The sequence below is a fragment of the Eubalaena glacialis genome, chromosome 13, assembly GCF_028564815.1.
Source record: "Eubalaena glacialis isolate mEubGla1 chromosome 13, mEubGla1.1.hap2.+ XY, whole genome shotgun sequence".
In the NCBI taxonomy this organism is placed as follows: domain Eukaryota; kingdom Metazoa; phylum Chordata; class Mammalia; order Artiodactyla; family Balaenidae; genus Eubalaena; species Eubalaena glacialis.
In genome coordinates this window covers 70,078,252-70,103,330 of record NC_083728.1, presented here as the reverse complement: position 1 = coordinate 70,103,330, position 25,079 = coordinate 70,078,252, and the positions used below count along the sequence as shown (strand labels likewise).

The 25,079-nt window shown below is 49.5% G+C and overlaps 1 protein-coding gene across 1 annotated transcript in view; it reads right to left on the bottom strand.

Moving 5' to 3' along the window:
* Positions 1-25,079, bottom strand: part of XYLT1 (xylosyltransferase 1) — a 348,573-nt gene that overhangs the window by 123,667 nt on the left and 199,827 nt on the right. The window contains exon 5 of the mRNA XM_061209861.1: positions 14,446-14,956. Coding sequence (XP_061065844.1) covers positions 14,446-14,956 — 511 coding nt within the window. The remainder of the gene's footprint in view (positions 1-14,445; positions 14,957-25,079) is intronic.

The following is a 25,079-nucleotide window of genomic DNA, read 5'->3' as shown; positions in this document are numbered from 1 at the left end:
CTGAATAATATTCCATTGTATGGATAGACCAACTTTTGTTTATCCATTCATCTGTCGGTGGACACTTGGGTTGCTTCCACCTTTAGGCTCTTGCGATTAATGCGTCTATGAACATGGGTGTTTAGATATCTCTTTGAGACCCTGCTTTCAATTCTTTTGGGTATAGACCCAGAAGAGAAGAGCTAACTTTTATCAAGCACTTCCTAGGGCCAGCCTCTGCATGAACACTCCACATAGATCACCTCACTCAGTGCTCAAACAACCCTACAAGGTTAGACCATTATTATCATGAGAGGGACCACAGAATTTATTGCCCACACTGGGTAACTCTAGAGAGGGAAAGGGGGCACTATTAATAATTGTACTGGGACAACAGGTACAAATCGAGACTGTCTGGGATAAACTGGAATGTCAGTCATCATCCCCATTTTACAGATGAAAAATGAGGGACAGAGAGGTGAAGTTACTTTTTCAAGGTCACACAGCTAGTGAGTGGCACAGCCAGAACTCAAACCCAGGCCAACTGACTAAAGCTTTCATTGTTAAGCACAATTCCACGTACATAGCACGCAGCCTGGCAACAGTCAGTAATCAATACATGGTATCTAATTGTTATTGGCTCTTCAGACTGGGGAGATGAATCTTCAGGGGGAAAGGAGCCAGCTAAGGGCTTAGAAAGGTGGGGGGGTGAGGTGGAGGTATTCCATGGCCAGGAACCCAGGCTGGGGATGCGACACATCCATGCTGAATGTGAACTAGGCACACGGAGGAAATGAAGGCCCCCGGAGGCAGATGGCCCCGTCTCAGACACACCATCCAGGTAGGACCACAGGCGGGTTTCTCAACCAAGGCGCTATTGACATTTTGGAACGGAAAAGTATTGTGTGGCTATTCTGTGTACTGTAGGACATTTGTCGGCATCCCTGGTCTCTACCCACTAGTTGCAAATAGCACCCTGCCCCTCCATCAGGCTGTGACAGCCAAATATGTTTCCAGGTGTGGCCAGATGTCCCTTGGGGGGCACAACTGCCCCATTCAGAACCAATGACCTGGAGAACGGGCAGAAGTGGAGGGGATGAATCATTCTTCCAGGTCAGTAGTTCTCAAAGTGTGGTTCTGGAGCAGCATCTGCAGCATCTGTTAGAAATGTAATTTCTTGGGTTCCGTGCTAGACCTGGACCAGCATCTCTGGGGGCAGGCCCAGGTGCCCACGTATTAAGGAGTTCAATGTTCAAACTACTGTCCTTGGTCATGGAAGAGACTTGCTAGGATCTCAGAAGGCTGGGATGCAGAGCTGTTACTAATTTGAAACCTGACCAGGGCTCCTGGGAAGAAAGCAGATCCCTTTAGGAAGATGAGGATGTTCTGGAAGCTTCCAACATCCTGTGTATGACTAACACAGGATAGAACAGGCTGCCATAATTGGTACGGCATGTTTGCAGGATAGTTTGATGGTATCTATCAAAATTTAAAACAGACAAGCCTTTGGACCCACCAATTCCATTTCTCAGAGGCTCCGAGCAGCCAGTCTCAACTCAGGGTCCCCAAGAGAATTAAGCTCTAATGTCCTGAGGCATCCATCGTAAGCAGCAATTCGCTTTTCTCTGATGCGCCTAGAATGGTAGAGGTTATGCACCATCTTTGGGAGAGTTGAGAAAAGAGCCACTCACTATACAAAAAGCTGGCAACAACCTAAATGTCCACCAATAGGGGAATGGCTAGTTAAGCTGTGGTGAAGCCATACTCCAGAGTAACAGTCAGCCATGACAAAGAGTTATATAGGCAATAAAAGAGACTGGGTAAATAAACATTATACTGGGAAACAGAAAAAAAGGATTATATAGTTCTCCATCTCCTGACAGGGATACAGGTCTCAGACCTAGATACACGTCCAAATGAAAAAAAGCAACTTCCAGAACCAGATATCAATTTCACATGATTTTTGAATTTTCCCATGCCCCAAACCAGATTCGATATTTTTGTAAGTTCCAGATTTATACATCAGTTTCTTATTAATTATAAACCCTCCGTTCCAAAACAAACTCTATTTTTGCAAGTGCTGGTTTTAAAGATCTAAACAAAACCAAAAATGTGCTTGCAGTGGTTACCTCTCCGAGGGGACTGGCCAAGTTTTAAAAGATTTTCCAGTTATCTGCTACGTCTTCCAGTTTTTTGAAATAATGAGAATGCATATGGTCCCACTTGAATAAAGGTATTATAACAAGCATGCTTTCTGTATTATTTGAGCAAGTTAAAAAAAAATTTTTTTTTTAAATTTTATTTATTTATTTATTTATGGCTGTGTTGGTTCTTCGTTTCTGCGCGAGGGCTTTCTCTAGTTGCGGCAGGTGGGGGCCACTCTTCATCGCGGTGCGCGGGCCTCTCACTATCGCGGCCTCTCCTGTTGCGGAGCACAAGCTCCAGACGCGCAGGCCCAGCAAATGTGGCTCACGGGCCTAGTCGCTCCGCGGCATGTGGGATCCTCCCAGACCAGGGCTTGAACCCGTGTCCCCTGCATTGGCAGGCAGACTCTCAACCACTGCGCCACCAGGGAAGCCCAAGTTTTAAAAATTAAAAACAAAAAATTCTGCTTCCCTTCCCGCTGCCCTGTCTTCTCCCCATCTTTTCACTTTGGCCGCTGGCAACCCCACCAGGGCCAGGCTCCTGGCTGCCTCCCAGTTACTCAACCGAGGCTTCTCGCTCAAACGGTGCCACGCTCTGAGGTGAGCTATTAATTTGCACTTTGTGCCTCATCCTCGATTCTGATTTAGGGCAACATAAACCCCCCTCAAAATTCCAAGGAATAAATTAATTTACTAATTTCGCCATTAAGAGTTTCTCAAAGCGAGCCCTATTTCAACCGTCCTCTAATCAATCACCATTTTCCATGTTTATCTCCTATTCAATTTTTACCACAGGGTTCTCTATACGTCAATTTGCCTGATGCTCTTCCTACATATGTTTTAAACTACTTTATCATTGTATAAATTTCACAGCCATTAAAAGGCTCTAATACCAGAATGGCTGACATGGTGTTAAAAATTGGATTCAATTCCACGGGGTAATAAATTGTGACCTAAATCCAATCTCTCATGGGTGACTGAAGGATACAATGAAAAATTACTGCTTTGTCATTTTTACACTAACACAAATATACCACGGAAACTAGAAACTGGCAGAAAAACGGGAGGCCACCGCCGCTGGCTATTTTTTCACCCGACGCAGCTTTGCAGGCGAGACCTGAGGTCTTTCATGGGATCAGCCCCCCTCCAGCACCAGGTAGATTACTTGACTGCATGGATCTCTTTGCGACAGATGGACAGAGCTTGAGGAGGAAAACTGCAGCTCAAAGGCAGCCGCTGCTAGAGGGAGAGAAGCACGGTGGTTCAGCATTTCGCCGCTGGCACCAAAGCCTCTGAGCTCAGAGCCTGGCTCTGTCACTGAGCAAATGTGTGATTTTAGGCAAGTGTCCTCCCTCTCTGCGTGTCAGTTTCCTGGAATACAGAGTTGTAGAAGAATGAATGACCTAATAAGGCTAAAACGCTTAGGATAGTCCCTGGCATTTAGCAATCCCTAGGTCAAGGTTAAGCACTATTATCTAAGGTCAGCTTCTTGTACGGAGACCTCGGCGCCCTGCTCTTTTTGGTTGCAGGGAAGGAGAGTAATGAACAGCTAGAGATAGGTGTTAACGTTGCCTCTGCGTTTCCCTTTATCTTTGGAGAAACTGGATTACTCATTCGACACATTCCGATGGCAGGTTTACTAAAGGCTCCACAGAGCAGAGAGGCTGAGATGTGGGTTTTGAAGTCAGGCAGACAGAACTGAGTCTGAAAAGTCTCCCACTTGCAAGTGTGACCCCGGGCAAGCTACTCGACCTCCCCAAGCCTCAGTTTCCCTATCTGTAACATGGGGTTAGCAAACAGACTTTGCTCCAGCAGGGGCTGGAGATATGACCTGCAACACAGATGAGATTGGTCTCGTGGCTAAATGCGGGCTGCAGATGACCCTGGCAACTCCAGGATAATGTGATGTGTGCTCCACTGGTGAGCGGGTAAGGTGATTTGGGGGTACACAGTCTGAGCACCTCATGGAGATGTAGGGAGAGAGTCCCAGAAGACTTCCAGAAGGAAGTGATGTTGAAAGGAATTCCTAACGCTTAACTGACAAATAATTTGAGAGAGGAGAAAAAGCAAGCTGGTTTTGTTGATTTGTGCAAAAAGGAGCGACTAGCTTGGACTGACTGTCATCCACCGGCCGCTACAAGGGCCACGCCCGGGCTCTCTTTCCGCACCAGGGCTCTGATTTCCCAGCCCTGGGCGGCTGATACATAAGCAGCTGCATCCAAAGGAAGGAACGGCTCAGAGCACAAGACACTGTCCTAGTGACTCGCCATTGTCTACCTTGTCCCAGGGCAGGTTCTGGGCGAGACACTCACGGAAGCTGAGAAAAGCATCCTAAACTGCCCGGCTGGGTAAGCGGGTCCACCGTGTCCACCCTGGAGGCTGGCTTCCGAACCGCAATAATCTAATGCTGATTTGTAACAGGTGCTTGTAAATATCCGCTGGCTGAATAGAGGGAAAATTTTAAATATTCTCAAGCATGGTATTTCATACAGCAACCCGAGAAGGCAGGAGAGGCATCAAACAACCCATTTTACAGGTAAGAAGTGAGGCTCAGAGAAAACAAGTGCCTTGTCTGAGGGTCTGGCAGCTCACTCAGTGGTAGAGGGGCCGCCAGGCTTCCCTGGGGAGACTGGTTCAGAGCTTTCCCCTAACCTTGCGCTAGCTCAGTGCCAGTGGAACACCCATGGGCACACTGCCTGCTTGAGTCTGTCTCATCCCTGGAGGCATTGAGGATTCCCCTCTGTGCCTTGGATGTCCTGGAAAACAAAGGTGCCACAGGAGGTGAGGCCCCCAGGAGTTGGCAGCCCTCGTTCAGGCTGGGGTGGAGGTGGGGGTCAGGGCCCAAAGGTGGAAGGAGCACGGTTCTCTGGAGGGGATGTGGGACCCGTCCCCGGTCCCGGACTGCCAGAGCTTTGCCTGTCTTTGGGGCTGGTCTTCCCTTGGCTCTCCGGTGATTTCGGTTTGGTCCCTACAGATGCCTCTGCTCCATTCTCCTCGCTCAAGAAAAAGACATAGATCATCTAGACCCAGTGATTTGGGGAATTAAAATCCAGCTGGGAAAACGACAGACCAACCCTCCTGCTCATATTCAGAGCTCCCCAGGTGGTCTTGTTAGTTCTTCAACCTCCTTACGCCTCCTACTGCCTCCGAGCCTTTGCACATGATGGACCCTTGTCCTGGAAGACTCCCCCTCCTGCTCTTTCCCTAGTTAATGCCTCCCACTCTTCATCTCTCAGTCCCACTAAAATTCAACCACATGTCTCTGCAGAATTGGTGGTGCGGTTGCAATTCTGCATTTGTTTTTGTGCTCACTGGATTCACGTGTCTCCCCTCCCACGTTTAACAGGCTGCAAGCTCCATAAGGACAGGGATTCTGTCTGTTTTCCTCCCAAACAGATCCCCCAAACCTAGTGCCCCGCATAGACAGCGGATGCTCGGTGGATAACTGCTGAATGAGTGAATGTTGAAGGGAGCGGGGGACAAACCCTTTCAGTCCCCAGCTGGTGGCTATGCCACTCACAGACTTCTAACTGTTCCATTCCCGTCCCAGTGCACGCGGGCCTCTGCATAGCTCCCGGGACGGGTAGCTTGAGCCACCGAAGCTCAAAACAACTGTGTTATCTTCTTATCCAGGGAGGATAAGATTGAGGCCTATGACATGCCAAGCAGTGCTATTCTCGGATGAGTAAGACAGAGCCCCTGCCACGTGGAGGGTGGGTCTGGGGCAGAGACAGATAAGCAGTAGGGGGCGCTTTCTTCATGCCCCATGTGCAATCTCAGAGCAAACGCTGACCAGCCGACTCCTAAGAGCTCTCCTGGCTTCGTCCTCACCCCTAGCGTCTACTGTCAACACCGCAGCCAGGGGATCCTGTTACACATGTCAGGTCAGCCCCCACCCCCAGCCCTGCTCAAATCCCTTCAGCAGCTCCCACAGGTCACCCAGGTAAGAACAAAATCCCTACTGGTCTGCAAAGCCCCCGATTAGTCAGGCTCTCTGCAGAGCTGCTCCAAGCAGTGGTCCACAAATGCAGGGTTACCAACATGCTCCCGGTCCCCTGGTCTCTAGACGTCATTGTGCGCACATGAGAAGGAAAAAAAAAATCCATCTCACCATGATCCCCTTGTCTCAAATACACTGCGGAAGCCTTGGGAAATGTCTGCCTGAAGTTTCCGAACGCGTGTGCCCGGGTGAGGCTGGAGAGGGCGCTAATCCCGCTCTTTCAGCACTGGTGTTTTCATCTTCTTTCCGTGCCTAAACCTTTCAGCTCTGCCTTCTAGGCATGGCAGTTAGGGAACAAGCACACCCTAATGACAACTTTCAGGGTGAAGGGCAGAGCCGTGCAGCTGGCAGGCCATTCCGGGAGGAGGAAGGTGGGAGGGAGGTGAGGGGGGCATTTATAATATTTCCCACAACCGTATATTTCTCTTTTTAAGAAGCCATGTGGGCAACAGCTGGCTTTTTTTACGATTCCAAAATGGGGAGGGGGAAAAATACCACGGTGCTTTAGAAGGAGAAGGCCACGTGGGATTGGCCTGTGGAGACCCACCTTCCGATGGGGGGCCTTGGGGGACTGTTGGCCACACGACCTGGCACACAGCAGAGCTCAATAAATGTTTGCTCAAGGGTCAGGCTTGAGTCGTCTTTGTGCCCCAAAGAGACCCCTCAGCCCAGAACACCAACAGTTGGTCACCCCTATCCAGTCCATCGGCCAATCCTAGCAGCTTTTTCCTCCTACCCTATCCTCCCACTGGGGCCGCTGTAAGAACCTCCCCACAATTTCCCTGTTTCTACTCCTTCCTTAAAGCTAAATCATGTGATAAGTAGGGCTGGTGGATCGTATGGTAGCTCTGTTTTTCATTATTTTCAGGACCCTCCAAACTGTTTTCCACAGTGCCTGCACCATTTTGCATTCCCACCAACAACGTACAAGGATTCCAATTTCTTTGCACCCTCACCAACACTTGTTGTCTTTTGTGTGAGGTGATATCTCACTGGGTATTTATCCAAAAGAAGTGAAATCAGCATCTCAAAGAGATATTATATTAGCACGCCCACATTCACTGCAGCATAGCCAAGATGGGGAAACAACCTCAAGGTCCACTGAGGAATGAAGGGATTAAAAAATTCGGACTTACAATGGAATATTATTCAGCTTTAAAAAAAGAAGGACTCCTGCAATGTGTAACAACATGGATGAGCCTGGAGGACATCATGCTGAGTGAAATAAGCCAGACACAGAAGAACAAATACAGAATGATTCTACTTTTATGAGGAATATAAAACAGTCAAACTCATAGAAGCAAAGAGCAGAACGCTGGTTGCCAGAGGTTGGGGGGATGGGGAATGGGGTTCGATGGGTATAAGGTTTCAGCTGAGCAAGATGAGTAAGTTCTAGCGATCTGCTGTACAACACTGTGCCTGTAAACAGCAATACACAATTGTGCCCTTGAAAATCTGTTCAGAGAGTAGATCTTACGTTAAGTGTTCTCATCAAAATAAGATAAAAAACTTTTAAAGTAGCATAAAATTAAAAAAAAAATCAAAATCAGATAATGTTAAAACTCTTCAATTCCTCCAAGGGCTCCCATCTCTTTGACATCAGTATCCGAACCCCCTGCGGTGGCCTGGCCATTACCCCTGGCCTCTGACCCTTCATCCTTCTCCTCCCCTCACTGCTCCCTCTGTTTCAGCCACACTGACCTCCTGGCTGCCTCTGGAACAAGCCAGCCTGTTTGTTAGGACTGTTTCCTCTTCCCGGTGACACTGCCACCGAGGCTGCTCAGAGAGGCCTTCCGTGGCCACCTACCCAAAACGTCCACCTCCCCTGTCCTGTCGCCTGCTGTGCTTGTCTACGAGCTCTCGTCACACCAGACAGTGGACAGTAGGTCTATTGGGTCACCTGTCCCCTCTGGCCTCTCCCATTAGGGCAGAAGCTCCACCAAGGTGGGGCCTCAGGCTGCACGCCTCCCAGAGTCACCATCCAGCTTGTGGCAACAGACAGGGTGCTCTGAGCTGTGTAGGGCAGAGGCCCTGCGGGGACGAGGCATCCTGTGCTTTTGTTCACTGTTACGTCCCCAGATACTAGAATAAGAGCTGGCAAAGGGCAGCTCACCACTGCCTGTTTTGGTACGGCCTGCGAGCTAAGAGCAGTTTTTACATTTTTAAATAACTGAAAAAAAATCAAATGGATGACCTTTCGTGACACATGAACATTATGTGAAATTCACGTTCTGATGACCAGAATAAAGTTTTATTGGAACACAGCCATGCTGGTCGTTTATTTATGTATCGCCTGTGGGTGCTTTCATGCAGAGTTGAGTAGCTGTGACAGAGACCCTGGAGCCTGCAAGGCCTCGTACTGTATTTACTATCTGGCCCTTCGCAGAACACATTTGGGGAGTGCTGGCCTGGGACGTCGAATGGCACCTAGTGGGTGACCAATGAATGGGGTCTGCTGATTCTTTCTGGACTGACCGCGGTCAGGGTCCTACCCCTCCCTCAGAAGCCCAAGGAGGGCCTTTGGCATGAGTTTACTCCGACCCCAATGAACTGTTACTGGAAACCTCCTTTTCACTGGGGTTTGACGAGAGAAAGACGAGAAAGAGTCCTCTGCAAACCTGGCCTTTGGGCAAGTCGGCCCCATCGGCTTGGCTGAGCCGTAGGAGGATCATCTGGCTTCATCACGGCCACCCCATTAGTGTGATGTCTCTGAGTTGTCTACGGCTGTTCCCTCATTGTCTCCTCCTGAGCGATACAGCAAAGACCCGGGAGAAAGCAGTGTTCCTGCCCGACAGATGGGGAATCTGAGGCGACAGTCTCCCCTCAGCCACCTCCCTCCGGAAGCCCATTTGTCCAGAGTCTTTGGCCTCCTGCAAAGACTGATGGGTAAAGACGGGTTGCTGCGTCCAAGGACAGTTGCCTTTTCATCAGAAACCTCCCTCTGGTCCGTCCTCACTGCTAATACTGGAGCCGCTGCCCCTGCCACGTGCACATGCCTGCAAACTTGCAGCTGGTCAGCTGACTTAAACGGGAGAGCCCTTACTCATCACCCATCGGAGGACCACCGGCCCACTCAGCGGCTCGGGCCCGGAGCCCCCGCTACGGTGGCAGTCAACCCCCCTCCCAGTGACTGCTTTCCGTGGAACCTCTCAGTTTTCATCTCTCATTCTTCACCTGGACACCTGGGCTGCAGTCACTCCACTGGCTTTACCTGGCACAGCAAAGAGTGAGGAGGTGTCAGAGGCACCCGGGTAACCGGTGGGGCCTCTCTTGAGATGCTTTTTTTTTTTTTTCTTGAGGCATTTTAACTCAAGATGGAAGGAGGCTGGTGGCCTATGAGGGCCGTTGGAGAGAGCATCTTGACATTTAATTGTTCCCAATATAATGAGGCATTGCCTGTTTAGAATGCCTCTTACAGTTCAAATGGTCTTTATTGGGAAAGCCACCTCTGCCCCTCACCAGGGTTGGTGTGTCCTCTGTGGCCAGGGCTCCCCGCGGAAGGTGTGGTCCAGGAAGCTTCTCTGAGGAAGGGGCATTTAGGCTGAGATCTGGAGAGGGAAGAGGTGGGGTGGAGTGTGCAGTGGGGGCAACAATGGAGGGGACTGGGACGAGCAGGAGGGAGTGGCTGAGGCACGCGGGGCCTTGTCTGAAGACCAGCGCGAGACAGCTAGGGCTGGGCAAGGGGCGGTCACCCTGCAGGCGGGCCTTCCACTCTTCTCAACGCCACCACCAGTGCCTTGCTACAGCCGACAGCCAAACACATTCGCTGTATCCTACCTACCCCGCTCTGCACCAGGGGTTTCATATTCATGATCCCATGTCAGCCAACAACCCTATGAGGATAGGGTACGAGTATCTGTGTCCATTTTACAGATGAGGAAGCTGAGGCACTAGGAAGTCAGGGTCACACCACTAGCAAAGACAGAACCAGGATTCAAAACCCAGTGTCAGCAGATCTTCCGATGGAAAAGCTTTTCCAGCCCAGGCCACCCTGGGCCTTCCATCCAACATGGTTTCATTTCCATGAAACTCTGGGAGGTCCAGTCGGAGTGCCTGGAGGCTCTTGGGTGATTCTGGAGCCTAAGGAAGGGACAGGAGGCCTAGGCAACTGTGGGAGGTGAGGGGGGGCACTGGAGGCTGGGCCACCTGGGTGGGGAACGTGGGCGGGGGTGGGGGCCGGTGGCTTGGCGGCTGAGCACGGGCGCTCTGGGAGGAACGAGGGGCGCTGCGGGATTAGAAACAACCCGCTCGGGGGCCAGGCTTGGGGGCCGATGGGGTAGAGCACCCCGCCTGACCTCACCGCATCTCACTCCTGGGGGCTGTGAGTGGATGGTCTGCAGATCCGCGTTTTCCTCCTGAAAACATGTCACCATTCCAGCTGCTTCCTCCAAGAGGCCGGCAGTGAAGCAGACAGGTCACAGGGGCAAGGTATCCGTGCAGAGCACACCAATCCGGGGGTTCTAGACTCTTCCTTTTCCCTGAATGGTGCTGGGGTGCGGGGACTGGAGGCGTGGGGGTCGGAGAAGCAGGAGCCCTTTACACAAGCCAACATTTAACATCGATCCCCTCGTAACTTTTCAGACTTCAAGCCATGAGGAATTGTTTCCTTAGTTATATTCAACCTCCGGCATCCTGTCAGCTGAAGTCTGGGTGACACCGAGTTCGGCGAAATGACAAACAGTGCGTACATCTGCGTGTGGACGTGTTAAGTGTATGTCTCTGTCTGTTTACACACATACTTACTTCCCCTCCCCTCCCCACTCGGCTTCCTCACTGCCCGTGGAGCTGGAGCTCAAATCCCTCCTGAGCGGAGGGAAATCCGGGTGTCATGGTTTCCAGAAAGGGAACGCGATCTCCGTATGGGGTGTAATTACATCTTAGCTTTCTGCAGAAGAATAGTTTATGGTTTAAATGCTATTAATTGTAAGCTGTTTTGTTCCACGGGAAGTTGTTCGTTGATAACTACCCAATTAGGATTATTTTGCAATTAGTCTATTCACAGAGAATTTATTGCAAAGGGGGAAGGCTGTGGTGCAGTAAATGAAGGCACTGCCCGGGCTGGTGTGCCAAGGCTCAGACGCCCATCTTATTACCCAGCTCCCAGCTCCCTGGAGGGTGTGCCACCTTGGCGGACGCAGCAGAGGCCACAGGGAATCCCCCAGGCTGCACAGCCATGCTGGAGGTGTCTCAGCGGGACCAGGACAGGCCACGTCAGCCCGCTCGCTCCCCCATCAACACCGACCCTTCTCCTTGCAACTGTACTGATGGCGGAGAGAGACAGCGGGCTCATGACATCCCCGAGGTCGGACCGTTTAGGCTAAAGTGAAACCTTCTGCCTCCTGAAGAGGGAAAGGCTCTGGGGAGGATTCAGGTTCTGTATTCCTGAGATACGATACCAGCCCTGCCATCTACTAGCCATGTGCCTGTGACCAAGGACTAAACCTCGCCGAGCCTCCATTTCATCATCCATTAAATGGGTCAATAAGAGACCGACCTCATAGGGCTGGTGTGAGGATATAGTGGGATGGGAGGCACAGTGCTGGAGGTACTACTACACAGAACTGGTACCTTGCAGGGATCAGCACACTATGGCCCCATGGGCCACATCCCACCCACAGCCTGTTTTTGGAAATTGAGTTTTATTGGAATAACCAAGTGCATTTGCGTATGTATTGTCCTGGCTGTTTTTGAGATATAATGGCAGAGTTGAGGAGTTGTGACAGAGACTGCACAGCCCACAAAGCCTCAAATATTTACTCTGGCCCTTTATAGAAAAAGTGTGTTGACCCTTGGGACACAGCGAGTACCCACTGTCATTCTCATGGAAAGGCATTCAGCTCAGGCCTCTGCCAGGCCAGGCACCAGCTAAGAAAAAGATTCTGGAAACATCTCCACTTATTTATTCTGCCACAATCTGCCAAGTCGTGTCAAGAGTATGATGGTAACCCCGGGACTGCTCAGACAAGGGTTAAAATGCAAGAGAGAAGCAAACCTTTTCTTTTTAGACCTTTCTATTGAAAAGAGAGTATAGTACAGATACATGTTTCCAACAGAAAACTTAAAAAATACAGATGAACTTGAGTAAAGAGTTGAAGCTGTCCCCGCTGCACCCTACCCAGAGGGCCACGTGAAGGGCTTGCCGTGGACACTTCCAAGCCTCTCTACACATTTACCCACGTGGCCATCCCCCACCTGATCCAAACCCTCCGTTCTGTGACCAGCGGTCAACAGAGAAGCATGTGTGAGAGATGAGGAGGCCTGAATTTTAGCCCAAGTTCAGCCTCTAACTGATTAGGTGACCTTGATGATAAGTCTCCTCTCCTCTATGGGCCTCGTTTCTTACCTGTCCAGTGGAGAGACGGAATTAGGATTTCTCTAGGGGAGATCTAGTCCCCTTTTCCTTGGGAGCCATTCTCACCATGCACATCCTTCTCTCGAGAGAGATGGGGGATTGATGAAGCACTAGGCATCTTCCTGCCTGGCTTCCAAATCCTCCAATGTTGGGGGAACTGAGAGCCCCCTGCCCCCATCCTGCCTCTTGGTCCAGCTCTGTTGTCACCTTTCCTGATGCTCTGACCTTCTGTCTCGACAAAGAGGCGGACCCAGCCGCTGGGACCATGGACCCATTCCTCTTCCACGCATGGACCCTGCCCCTGCCCCATGCAGGTCTTTCCATGTGTCCTCCCCCCACCCCTGCCCTCAGGACCTCTGGGTTGTCCCATGGTTGGGGACCTTCTCTCTCCACTTGAGAGTGAACTAAAGCATTTGGTGGTATCTGAATTTAGAAGCAACAAGGAGGTATTTTGAACGCTTGACCATTTAGTGAGGGATAGCAGGGTACCCCTTGCACTGATTATGGCCAATGAGAATGAGGGGTGACCAAGAGCAAATTGGGAAATGGGCCCCAAGGGAAGACCAAGTGGGAAGACCCTTCGAGTATTTAATGAAGGGCGCTCCCTGGACAGATAAGGAAGCGGGAACCAGTGAGGGGAAAGGGCTTTTCCTGTTAGTTCATGGCTGAACTCAACTAGAACACAATCTCTCCATTTCAAATGCATCCCTCTCTGTTTGTTCCCAATGACACTGGCTCTTTCTTTGTAGAAAGTGTCTTTTGGATGCAGTCTGCCCTCTGCATGGAGAAAACCACTGCACGAACCAATTCACAAACTATTTGGGATGTAACGTCTTCTCCAAGGAAAAATAAAATCTACTGGCTCACAATGACCTTATGTGGGGATGGGGGTACATGGGTGAAACAGTAGTGACCACCAGGAGGTAACTGTAGCCAGATGATGGGAACGTGAAGGTTCTCCCTACTCTGAGGTGGGTTTGAAATTTTCTGCCATAACACATTTTTTTTTTTTAAGAAGGGATCTTGACAAAATATGACCTAATCCGGGATGGCAATATCTCTATGTCAGGATGTCTCTACCTGCAGGCTTGTAAGGCCACTTACAAGCCATGTGACCTTAGCGAAGTTGTTTTACGTCTCTCACGTGTAAAAAAGTTATGCTAACGATGACGGTGCTAGCCTCACTGGGCGGTGGATGAGATGAACTGATTGAATGCAAAGTGCCCTGCTGTGCCCGGGACACAGTGAGCGCTCGGTAACTGTTATTACTCCCCTGCCACACGCACTGGAAAAGGTGAAACCTGCCAGCAAGGAATACGCGTCAGAGGCGTGAGGTGAGATGCAGAGATGCACGGTGATGCCTCACCTGTGCAAAACTGTCCCCCGCCAGTTTCTGAGGACCCTCCCCTGTGCTTGTGAACGCCGCTGTTACAGCTCTGACCTCACACTGCATCGCAGCGAGAGGTCTGCTTTATCACAGGTCATCAGCACAGAGAAGAGGGCCCAGCACAGGGCAGGAGGGAGGGAGGGAGAGAGAGGAAGGGAAGGAGGGAGAAAATAAGGAAGGAAGGAATTTTAGGTGGAGGAAAATGGGAAGGATGTTTTCCAGAGCCTCCAATGTCAATGCAACCAACTAGAAACCTTTCAAATCTTATTCAATTACAGTAATATTGGTGTCAATTTTAATCCCAATATTCTGCTGAGACAGAAAACGAACCATATCAATACCATCACCTCCTACGACTTCCACATTAGCCCCGATTGCACTGTATTTTTTCCTTTGCCACAAAAGCAACAGGTTAAAGCTGTAACAAAAGGTAATTTGATTTTGCGAAACTTTTCTCACACGAGACTTCTGAATTCAGGGAGGCCCAAAACAAAAGATCTCCTGTCTTCATTTGGGGTTTGAAAAATAGGGCGGTTGTTCTGAGAAGGTCTGAGAATGTGAGCAGAACGGGGCTGGGACTTACCTTCGAGGGGGCAGAACCGAGTGACCCTCTCGGGCATCAGCAGCCCATGCTTGTGGCGGCAGTAGGTCTCCCCGATCTCCTGGCGGCAGTGCTTGGACTTGGAGCGGGACAGGGCGGAGATGGCCTCCTTACCCGAGATGTCACACTTGAGGGGCCGGTCGGGCTTGATCTCGGGGGAGCTGCCCCCAGTCTTCCGGGCGTGGGGCTGTCTGGGGGCATCCTTCCCTCGGCTGCCGTTTACCGGGGCTCTCTCACCAGGAGGCAGCACCTCGTTGGTACCTTTCCCGGGGGACAGACGCCCCTTCCCCTTCCCCTCCTGCTCCAGCTTCCTCTTCAGAAGCTCCTTCTGTCCTCTCGGGGGCTTCTTCGTCAACTCGGGCTGGTGCTTTTGCTTTTGAGTCCTGGGTGCGAAGTTGCTGTTGTCCACATTCTCAAAATCCTTGGGCACAGAGTTCTCATTGTTGCTGTCTGTTCGCACTTTCTCTTTTGGCCGGTGAGAGAAGTAGCCATCCTGGACAAGACAGGAAAGAAACACAGAAGAGAAACTTGACTTTGCCATCACGTTAAGCAGGCTGGCCCTGGAGAGTGGGGGCACGTAGGTTTGGAAGTCTGGGCCCTGGTTCCGCGCCCTGCCTTTGCTACGAGCTTAATGTTAGACTTCATGTTAGATTTTTCTCTTTGAACCTCAGTTTCCCAACCTGGAAATAGAAGATGTTCCAACTAGAAAATAAAGCTTTTGCAAGCTCTAACGTGCTATGACTATGATCCTCGATGCCTGTTATTAACCACACTCCCTTTTCGTATAAGTTTCCCTGGTTGTCTCTGCCACTGGAATCTGGACAGTTTGTTCCAAGCTTCCTGTTTAAATTCTAGCAGCAAGCACTGTGATGGTTTATTTAATGGCTAGAAATGCCATAATAAAGCTATAAGGGGAGAAAATATTGGTAGGATAGTATATACTTTACATTGCCTTTAGGACATGCTCATAGATCTATGCCCGTAAGAGAAATCAGACCGTGCCATAGTTAATTCTGAGGGGGAGACATCACTGGCTATCTTGGGGGGAATATGCCCTTTATAGGACAGTCCTATGCAAGGATCCTGCAGTGAGTCCCAGGGGGATGAAAACTTGTGACAGTCTTATGTCTGAGCTTTGACTCTTGATGTTTGTACCTGGAGCAGAACTGATTAAGTCACGGGGTGGGGGGTGGGGCAGGGTGTCAAGAGAAAGGCCGAGAGTCATTCTGGAGAAAATGAGTCTTTCCGGGAAGGCAGGCACCCCAAACTCAGCTTCTCCATGGGTAGGTGGGCCCTGGCCATTTTGAGCTTGGATCAAATGCACTGGTCAACTAACATCCTGCATCACTTCCAAAACACACTGCTTCTGCTTAGAGCCCATTATCAAGGCCTTAACCTGAAAAAGAATCCACTGTCCCAAAGCTAGTCAGAGGGGACACAGAGGCCACAGAGGACGCTAATTGACTCCATAAATCTACACCCATTGCTATAGAAATACATTGGCAATGGGTAGCAATTCTGAGGGCAGACTTCCTCGTTCGTTTTCCTAAATGTGCCGATTAAAGGTTCTCAAGGAAGAGGATGGCGGAGAGCAGTGGAGGTAGTGCTGGTGCCCAGGATCGGCTGACGTGCAACCGACACTGAGCGTGGCTCCTCCTTCAGCAGGTCTGCAAACTACTGCCCTCCCCGAACCAAATCCTGCCCGCCATTTGTTTTTGTCAATAAAGTTTTATTGAAACACAGCCACGCCTGTTCATTTATGGACTGTCTATGGCTGCTCTCCTGCTACAACAGCAGAGGTGAGTGGTTGCCATAGAGACTGTCTGGCCTGCAAAGCTTAAAATATTTCTAGCTGGCCCTTTAAGAAAAAGTGTGCAGACCCCAGCTCGCCAAGGACTGTGAGTTTAGAAGGTTCCCCTGGGCTTGGTTTGATTGTCCTTGTCTCCAATGTCCCCATTTGGTCCAGCAACGTGTCTCCCCTCTTCTTGCCTTTGTCCCATCTCCCCTAGCATCAAGCACCAATCTCAAGAGGCCGTAAGAATGAAGACTACACTAAGATACCTCGTGGCCATTCTGTAAGTTGATGTTACTTTTATTCTCATTTTGCAGGTATTGGGCATCAGTGACTTATCCAAGGTAACTCAGCTGGTTGGTGGTGAAGCTGGGATTCAAACCAGACAGACCGCAGAACCCACGCCCTGGGCTACCAGCTCCACCAGCCACTTCCAGGAAGCTGCAGAGCCCTTCTGATCTGCATCACTCTGTCCCCTTAAGCACGGCAGCCTGGCTCCCTTCCCATCCACTTCCACCCAGCTAAATGGATCTGGGATAGGCATGTCATCTCCACATAGCCGTGTCAAGGCTGGCCAGTGGCCATTAGGTGGCAGGGCGTCACAGAGAGGGAGAGGACAGTAAGGAGGGGCCACGAAGCACCAGGAGCTTGAGGTGGCAGGAGCTGGGAGGCAATGGGTAGGAAGAAGGAAACAAGGAGATGCCGAGGGAGAGTGGAGTCTGTGCTGGGCCATGGAGTGGCTACTGGTCATACCCAGGAGCTGATATTACATGCTGGTCTGTGAAGGGGAACTTCTGGTTCTGACACCTGTTTCCAGTCTTTCTTACCTCTCCACGTATCTGGCAAGAAATCCCCCTCAGTGAGGGGCCATTCCTCTGTTCTTATAAACAAACCACACTGATATTCCTCTGTTCCCTTTTTTCTGTCCAGAGGCCCTTGAAGAATCCCAAGCAGCCTCTCAGATGCATTTTCTGAGCACTCGCTGTCAGCCAGGCACCATATGCAAATGACTCACAGGTATTACTTATTGGACACCAACAATCGTCCCATAAGGGGTACCCTCCTCACTATTTTACAGAAAGAGGAGCCAAGGCTTGTTGCTTTAACACTCTCAGGCACGGGCACGTATCAAGTGCCAGGCACTGTGCTAAGCCCTTCCATGTTTAACCTTCAGAAGTAACTTTCAAGACAGGTATTACCATTCCCCCATCTTACAAAAGAGGGACTAGGGGAACTTGGGGATGTTCAGTGATTTGCCCGACATCATTTAGGGGAGGCTGTGAACTTGTACCTGTTTAATTCTAAAACTTGCTATAGTTTAGTGCCTCTTCTGTTTGGCTGAGAGGTCAAGGGAGGAGCATTTAGCTCCCCCTTCTCTGTGGGGGAATGGGTGGGGTATCTCTCTCTTTGCTCATATTAGCCTAGGTTGGGATGGAGCTGGATGGGGGGGATGGTATTCAATAAAGCTCTTGACAAATATTCCAGTTCTCTTCCTTCTAGGCACATGATACAATTGTACCTCCCATCCCCTGCAAATGAGGCACAGCCAAGCAACCTGATGTGGCTAAGACCAGTGACTCAGGCCAGGGCCCAGTTTGCCATGTCCCTCCTTCCCCCATAGCATCCAGCCACACTCCTGATGGTGAAGGCCCTGCATTCCTGAGTGAGGCCAGGGTGGAGGATAGACTCCACCAACCCTCCATGGGCAGAATAAACCTCTGCTGCTCTCTGTCACTGAGGTTTGGGGATCTTTGTTACTGCAGCATAGTCTAGCTCATGCTGATTAATACAGGAGCCAACCTGATCTGCTTTCTTCCTCTTAGCTGTCCTCAGATACAGGAGCCAACTTATTATTATTTTTTGCCTCTAACGGTTGGAAAATCAGTTCGATGACTCTTGCTGCCTGAGAACAAGAATTTAAATTCTGTCCCTAAGCCCGTTTTCTAGAAGTTAACAAGAAGGCAGAGAGTGAGCAGAAAGGCCTCTGCCCTCACAGCCATCTGCATCCTCTCTCATCAAGCACATCCTCAGTACTGTTCCTGGGTTGTTCTCTTTCCTCATCATTAACTGATGATCACCAGTTTGTCCCCCAAGCAGAAAACCTCCGTAAAACCACTAATTTCAAAAGCTCACGTTCTCTACCACCTTCTGGCAGAAGTTCTCCAAGCAACACCAGCCACAGGAAGCACTGCAATCAACGAAGCTAATTTGGCCGTCAGAGAACGGCTGTTTCCTCTGGTTAATTTGTGATATCAGGACCAGGCGCCACCATCAATTCTAATAGGACTCATGATTAATAAGCATCGTCTACTTAGAGACACCCCCGCGATGGGGATGGTGAGCTCACGGTGGCCCCTTGGCCTTCCGCCTGGCCCCAGGTGTTACTCAGCTGCCAATCAAAAGATTCCAGTGTAAGAGAAAAGGGAAATATTTTGTCTTCTGGAATGAAGAGCTCACAGATATTCGATAGCTTCCAGAAAAGCCACTGAGCCATAGTCAGTGAGAACCAGGCATCAGGCAGAGGCCTGGGATGATCTGTCACGCTGAGTCAGGGTTGCTTCCTACAATAGCTGATGAGTTCTCCTACACCTTCCCTCCACAGTTTTCTTTCTTTTCTTGTACATTTTATTTTATCGCGGCAAGAACACTTAACATGAGCTCTACCCTCTTAACAAACGTTTTAAGTGCACAATACGGTATTGCTACCGACAGACACAAGGTAGTACAGCATATCTCTAGAACGTATTCATCCTGCATAACTGAGACTTTATGCCTGTTGATTAGCAATTCCTCATTTCCCCTCCCCCAGCCCCTGGCAACCACCATTCTACTCTCCGAATTTCTGAGTTTGGCTATTTTAGATTCTCATGTAAATGGATCAAGCAGCATTTGTCTTAGTCTGTCTGGCTTATTTCACTCAGCATCACACCCTCCGGGTTCATCCATGGCATCACATATGGCAGGATTTCCTTCTTTTTCAAGACTGAATAATATTCCATTGTACATATATGTCACATTTTCTTTATCCATCCATCCCTCGATGGGCATGAGATATCACCTTGCCTTCCCTCTAACTCTTCACCTGCTCGCCAAGAGGCAAGCGGGTCTCAGCTTTTCTCTTCTTCCCCTGGAGAATCAAGATCCAGACATCCAAACCCAGGTTCCCTTCCCTGTAAAAACCAACCTTGGGAGGTTTCCAGGCAAATACATGCGAGATGACCATCATATCCTCAGCACCCATGTCCCCTCATACTCTGGCCCTTCACACACCTTGTGTCTCTAATCCTCTCGAATACCCAGTAAAGCAACAGCATGAGTCCTAATGAAGGGGAGGAAAGTAAGGCACAGGGAGGTTAAATAACCTGACCAAGGAATGAATGTGATGCTAGAAATGACATGATTCAAATTCTGCATGCCTCAGTTTCCTCATCTGGAAAATGGGGATGTGAAAATAATATTTATGTCATGGGTATTTGGTGAAGATGAATGTATGTCAAAACTTCCAGAATGTGCCCACCACACCCAAAGCAGGAGAAAGAATGAGCAAAGAAGTTTCCCTACTAATCAACACTGGGCCTCCACCATCTCACCCCTGATGGTCTCCACCTGGAGGACAGATCAGTTAGTATTTCTTCGTTATGATCGCTAGCTGTGTCCCCTTTATTCTTAAGCAATCCAACACTCTCACCTTGGGTTATTTATGCAAATGCAACCCTTTGACTTATTTTATTTTAATGTACTTATTGCAATGATTGCACATTCAAATGTTTGCATGCGAGCTCCAAAACTCTAATTGCTCTGCTGTTGCCTTACCCCTAAGCTGCTGCTAGAATCCATTTTTATTCCGGAGAAATAATTAAATGCAATAATGTCCGCTATTCCCATTCAACCTTGGGCATGTTTAGAGTCAATTTCAATCAGGTAGAAATAAGCCAAGCACAAGATGGCTTCGAGAGGCAGGTTACATGACCCAGGCTGCTGTTTCAGAGACGCCTGGGTCTGCTCTGTCCTTCCTGGTTCTCTAACGTTCAGACTTCAGGATGGATCTCTCCTCGCTTGATCAACTGAATTGGCCCAACCTCCTCCCCTGCACCCAGGTCCTGTTTCCGAGGGGTGGAGGTGGGTTGCTGTGTTTTCAAACTCTTCACTCATTGATAAACCTTTGCTCTTATTTTTGTGTAGAAAGAACACCTAACAAGAAAGGAGGAGACCTGGGTACTTGTCTTGCTTTAGCGACCGTCAGATTTTCTCATCTGTAAAATAACAGGTCCTGTGTGTGTGCTGCTGAACATTCTCTGAATTAACCATTAATCAATACAATCGATTAACAAAGTTCTGCCATTTCAGATCATTGAGAAATAACTGATGGATTTTAAGAGACCAGGGACTGAGGGATAGATGGATGCTCCTAAGTGCATCGTCTTCTCCCTGCCTCATCCTGTGATCATTTTCTCCAGCAGCTCTTAGACCTGGGACAGACCATTTCATCTCCCTGCACCCTGACGTCCTCATCCATCCCAGGGGCTGAGGCTGGCATCTATCTCCCTGGAACTGAGAGAACAGATGAAGCACAGAACACAGTGATTGACACATGCAAGGTGCTTACGAAACATGCATCTATTAGAAAATATGCATACAGTGCTGGCGCTGCCCCAGGCTCTGTTCCCAAGCCCTCTGCAGAGACTAGTTCATTTGATCCCCATAAGGACCCTATGAAGGAGATGCTATGTTATTCTCCCCGTTTTTTGGATGGGATCATGAAGGTTCAGAGAAGTTAAGTGACTAAATCCAGATCTAGGAAGTGGAGGAGCCAGGATTCAAACCCAGGCAGTTGGGGTCCAGAGGCCACACCCGCCAACACTGCACCGCCTCTCTGCAGCTATGAGGAATAGAGATGGTGTCAGAGGGGAGCCCCGGCCAGGTGCGCTGTGCAGGCGTGAGGGCGCCTGTCCCACCTGCTCACTCATCACGACCCGTTTACGGCTTTCTTTTGTGCCATGTGGACGCACTGCCAGCTGAGCAGCTGTTTGCTGTTGAACTCAGTGTCCGAGGCTCCATTCCAATCACCAAGGTGATCAAGGCCATTGAGAGGGGCACATGGGGGAGAAGCCCACACCTGCTTCCAAAAGGACCTCTGTGCCAGGGCAGTGGAATGGAGGAGGCACAGTGTGCATGGCTGCACCCAATTAGGACATGCAATTACCGGGCTGCCAATGCAAATAGACCTCACAGAGGCCCCTCGCCCGCCCACCCGGCTCATTTGCATGCACAAAAAGTGGCAGGGCTGGCCAGAGCTTAGAAACCCGTGGGCTCTGCTGGGCACGGGCAGGCTAGGCTTTAACAGAACCCTCAATAATAAGCCTGGTGTAATTTAGCAAACTTAGTCATGTTAACGGGACGCCCAGCATGGGGTGAGGAGGGAGGGAGCTGGATGGATAGAGCTGGCTTGGAATCTAGCCTCTGCCCCTTAACCCTGAGATACAGAGAAAGAAGCTTAGCCTCTCACAGCCTCAGTTTTCTCATCTACAAAAAAAAAGAGGTATGAAGACCTACTTTGCAAAGGTGCAGGAGAGATTAAATAATAGGGCACACTCATATTTAATTCTAGTTAACAACAGAACAGTTAGCATGAGGCTTGATATGTACTCAGCACTCAATCGACATTTTTAGCTGGCACCCATCATTTGATGAGCAGACCTAAATCATTTGGAAAGGCAGGGTCGGGAGGTGAAGTGTGTTCAGATCCACCCGGCCTCTGCCACTTGCTCACTTCGTGACCTGGGGCACAGTACCTAACTTTGAAAGCCTCAGTCTCCCTCTCTGTAAAATGGGCATAATAACTAGTACCTACCTAACGGGGCTTTTACAACAGCTCAAAGAGTTAATATGTGTAAAGCACTTAGCATAAAGCCTAGAACTTAATAAATGTTAGCTACAATTGATTTAATTGGAATTAATGCTTACTGTGATGATCTAATGAGGTGGTTCTCAAAGTGTGCTCTGGGGACTGCTGGGGGACCCTTTCAGGGGCTCTTCAAGGTCACTATTTCCATCATAATTTGAAGATGTTATTTTCCTTTTTCTCACTCATCCTCTCACACAAGCACACAGTGGAGTTTGTAGAGGCTCCATGATGTGTGAAATCACAACAGATTGAAAGCAGAAGCAAATGTGAGAATCCAGCTGTCTTCTATTAAGCCAGCTATTACAAAGACTTGCAAAAATGTAAAACAATGCCTCTTTTCACGAAATTTGTTTTTGTTGTACAAAACATATGCATTTTTCATAAAAATTTTTACTTATATAGATAGGTAACGGGGTTATGGTTACTTTTAAGTATATCAATAAATAACCATTTTAAGAATGCCCTAGTTTAAATTTCAATATATAGCAAATAATTGATAGATATAACCTACATAAACAAAAGCTCTTTGGGGGTCTGAAATAATGTTTGAAAATATAAGGGGGTCCATGGAGACCACCAAGTTTGAGAATTGCTGAAATACTTGTCATCCGAAATATCTACTCATTGAGGAAATAAAAAGTTGAGGACCTTTTTATGTTGGGTCTTTCCCTATATGCCAAGCCTGTGGATTTATATTTTACTCTCACACACAATAAATACACACACACGGATAGAAATCTAGGTCAACTGGAAATGGGGTGCTGATAAATACTTTTATAGAGAGAGATGCAGAACCCTGAAGCCCTGGGCCACCCTCTTGGGGGGAGAGTGACCTGCTAGCAAAGATTTCCCCTTTGACCAAACTCTAGCCAAGCCCCTCCGAGCCCCTCCTCAACCAGGTCTCAACCTTGGCCCGTAAAGACTTGAGCAAACACTAACATAGTTTCTGACATTTCAAGGACACAGCTCTTGGATGACATGAGCCCCCCCATATAGCGCCTGCCTGAGAAAACTCAAGGCTGCTAATAGAATCTAGTTTGCTCCAGCCAACCCCCGAAGACAGGGCCCCAGCATCTGTCCCAGCCTTTGTGGGAGGGAAGAGGACTAACTTGGAGAAGCGCCAGTCAGCAAACCCAGATGAGTTTCCTGGGGACAGAGCCCCCCCCTTTCTGCTTTTTGTCATTTTTCACTTCCCTGACCCTACTGAGCCCCTGCTCACCCCCGCACTATTCCCTCATGCTCCCTTTAAAAGACCCAGTCACGCTGTACAAATCACAGTGGCGTTCAGTTCACACTGGACCCTTCCCCCTAGTGCAATAGTACTTTGCCGATTAAAATCTGTCCTTACGGCCTTGTTTATCTCTGACACTGCCCAAGGCCACATGGCCCGGACCTCAACCCCATAATGCCACGTCTTTGGGGCCTCAGCACAGGAGTCCAGACTTGACCCACGCTGTCCTTCCAGCCCACCAGGAGGATGTGACAGCGACAGTCACAATGAACAACCCAGTCTTGCTTCAATAACAAAGCCTTCTGGATTCCTCTAAGACGGACTTTCTTAACTATGATATTATGGACATCTGGGGACAGAACACGCTTAATTGTGAAGGCCGTCCCAAGCATTGTAGGATGTTTAGCAGCACCTGTGATCGCTACCTATTAGATGATAGTAACACCCTTGTGAAAACCAGAAATGTCTCTCGACATTGCCAGATGTCCCCCGGGGGCCAAAAATCACCCTGGTTGAGAACCACGGAGCCAGGGGCAAGTGCTCTGGAGGCTGGTGCTGGCAGCCTCAGCAGCTCAAGCCCTGTTCCCATCCAGAAACAACAGCCCCTCCTGACCAAAATGCCCAGATCAGGACAGCTAAGCCAGGAAGAAAGGAGATGGCTGGAGAAAGGGCCCAAGTTAACCAAGGAAAGGTGTGCGGGAGGGGGGCGGGGAAGGGGGCTGGAGGAGGTCAGGAGAAGTAGCAGGTGCATGGGGGGAAAGTGGGAGGAGGGTTAAAGTCCCCAGCTGGAAACGGGGTGACCCCGAGGAGGGGCACGTTCATTTGGGCAGTGGCTAGTCCCCAACCTGCTGGCACATCCCTAACTTAAACCAGAGGTCATAACTGGGGCCCCAGTGGTTCCAAGGGCACAGATGTTGGTTTGTTTCATACAGTGTTTTCATTTGCTTGGTTTTTAGTCCCAGCCAACATTTCAAAATCTAGAGATTCCATCTAAAAATCTGGATTTCCACGCTGTCTTGAAGCATCAGGGGACCTGACAGCACTGGGCTTGGATTCCTGCATGTGACAATCGTCTGGGGCTGAGCAGTGGCCCGTAGTATTGAGGAGGAGCATCTGCTCTACAGATCGTCACAGCTCTCGTCCAGCCTGGCCCAGGTCCCCTTACCCACCCGCGTGCCGTGAGCCTGCTCGAAACCAAGGACCCAGGATCTTCACGTAACTCAACTTCAGAGCCTTGCCTCAAAGACCTCAGAGCCCTTAATGAATCCTTTAATTCCAGGGTCTTCCATGGAAGTGGGACCGCCCCCACGGGGTGTTCTGAAAACATGTGGTGCCATTTTGGTTGCCACAATGACTGGGGGACGCTCCTGGCAGAGAGTGGTGGCGGGACACCAGATCCCTGGCAATGCATGTTCCCAAAGCAGTAAGGAAGTGTCCCACATCCTGCAGGACTTCTGAATGTCTCTACATGTCATGTGGGTGAACAACTCATTTTTAATTTTGCAGGTCAGGAACCTAATACAAATTTACATATGACAGAGCACTTTTGAATGCTTTTAATGTAACTGAATTTTCTAGGAAAGTAACTACCTTTAACTCAAGGGGAGATCCTACATCATTCAGAATTTTAGTACGATTTCAAAAAAATCCCATCATCAACAGCCACGCAAGCTGTGTGTAACTATAAT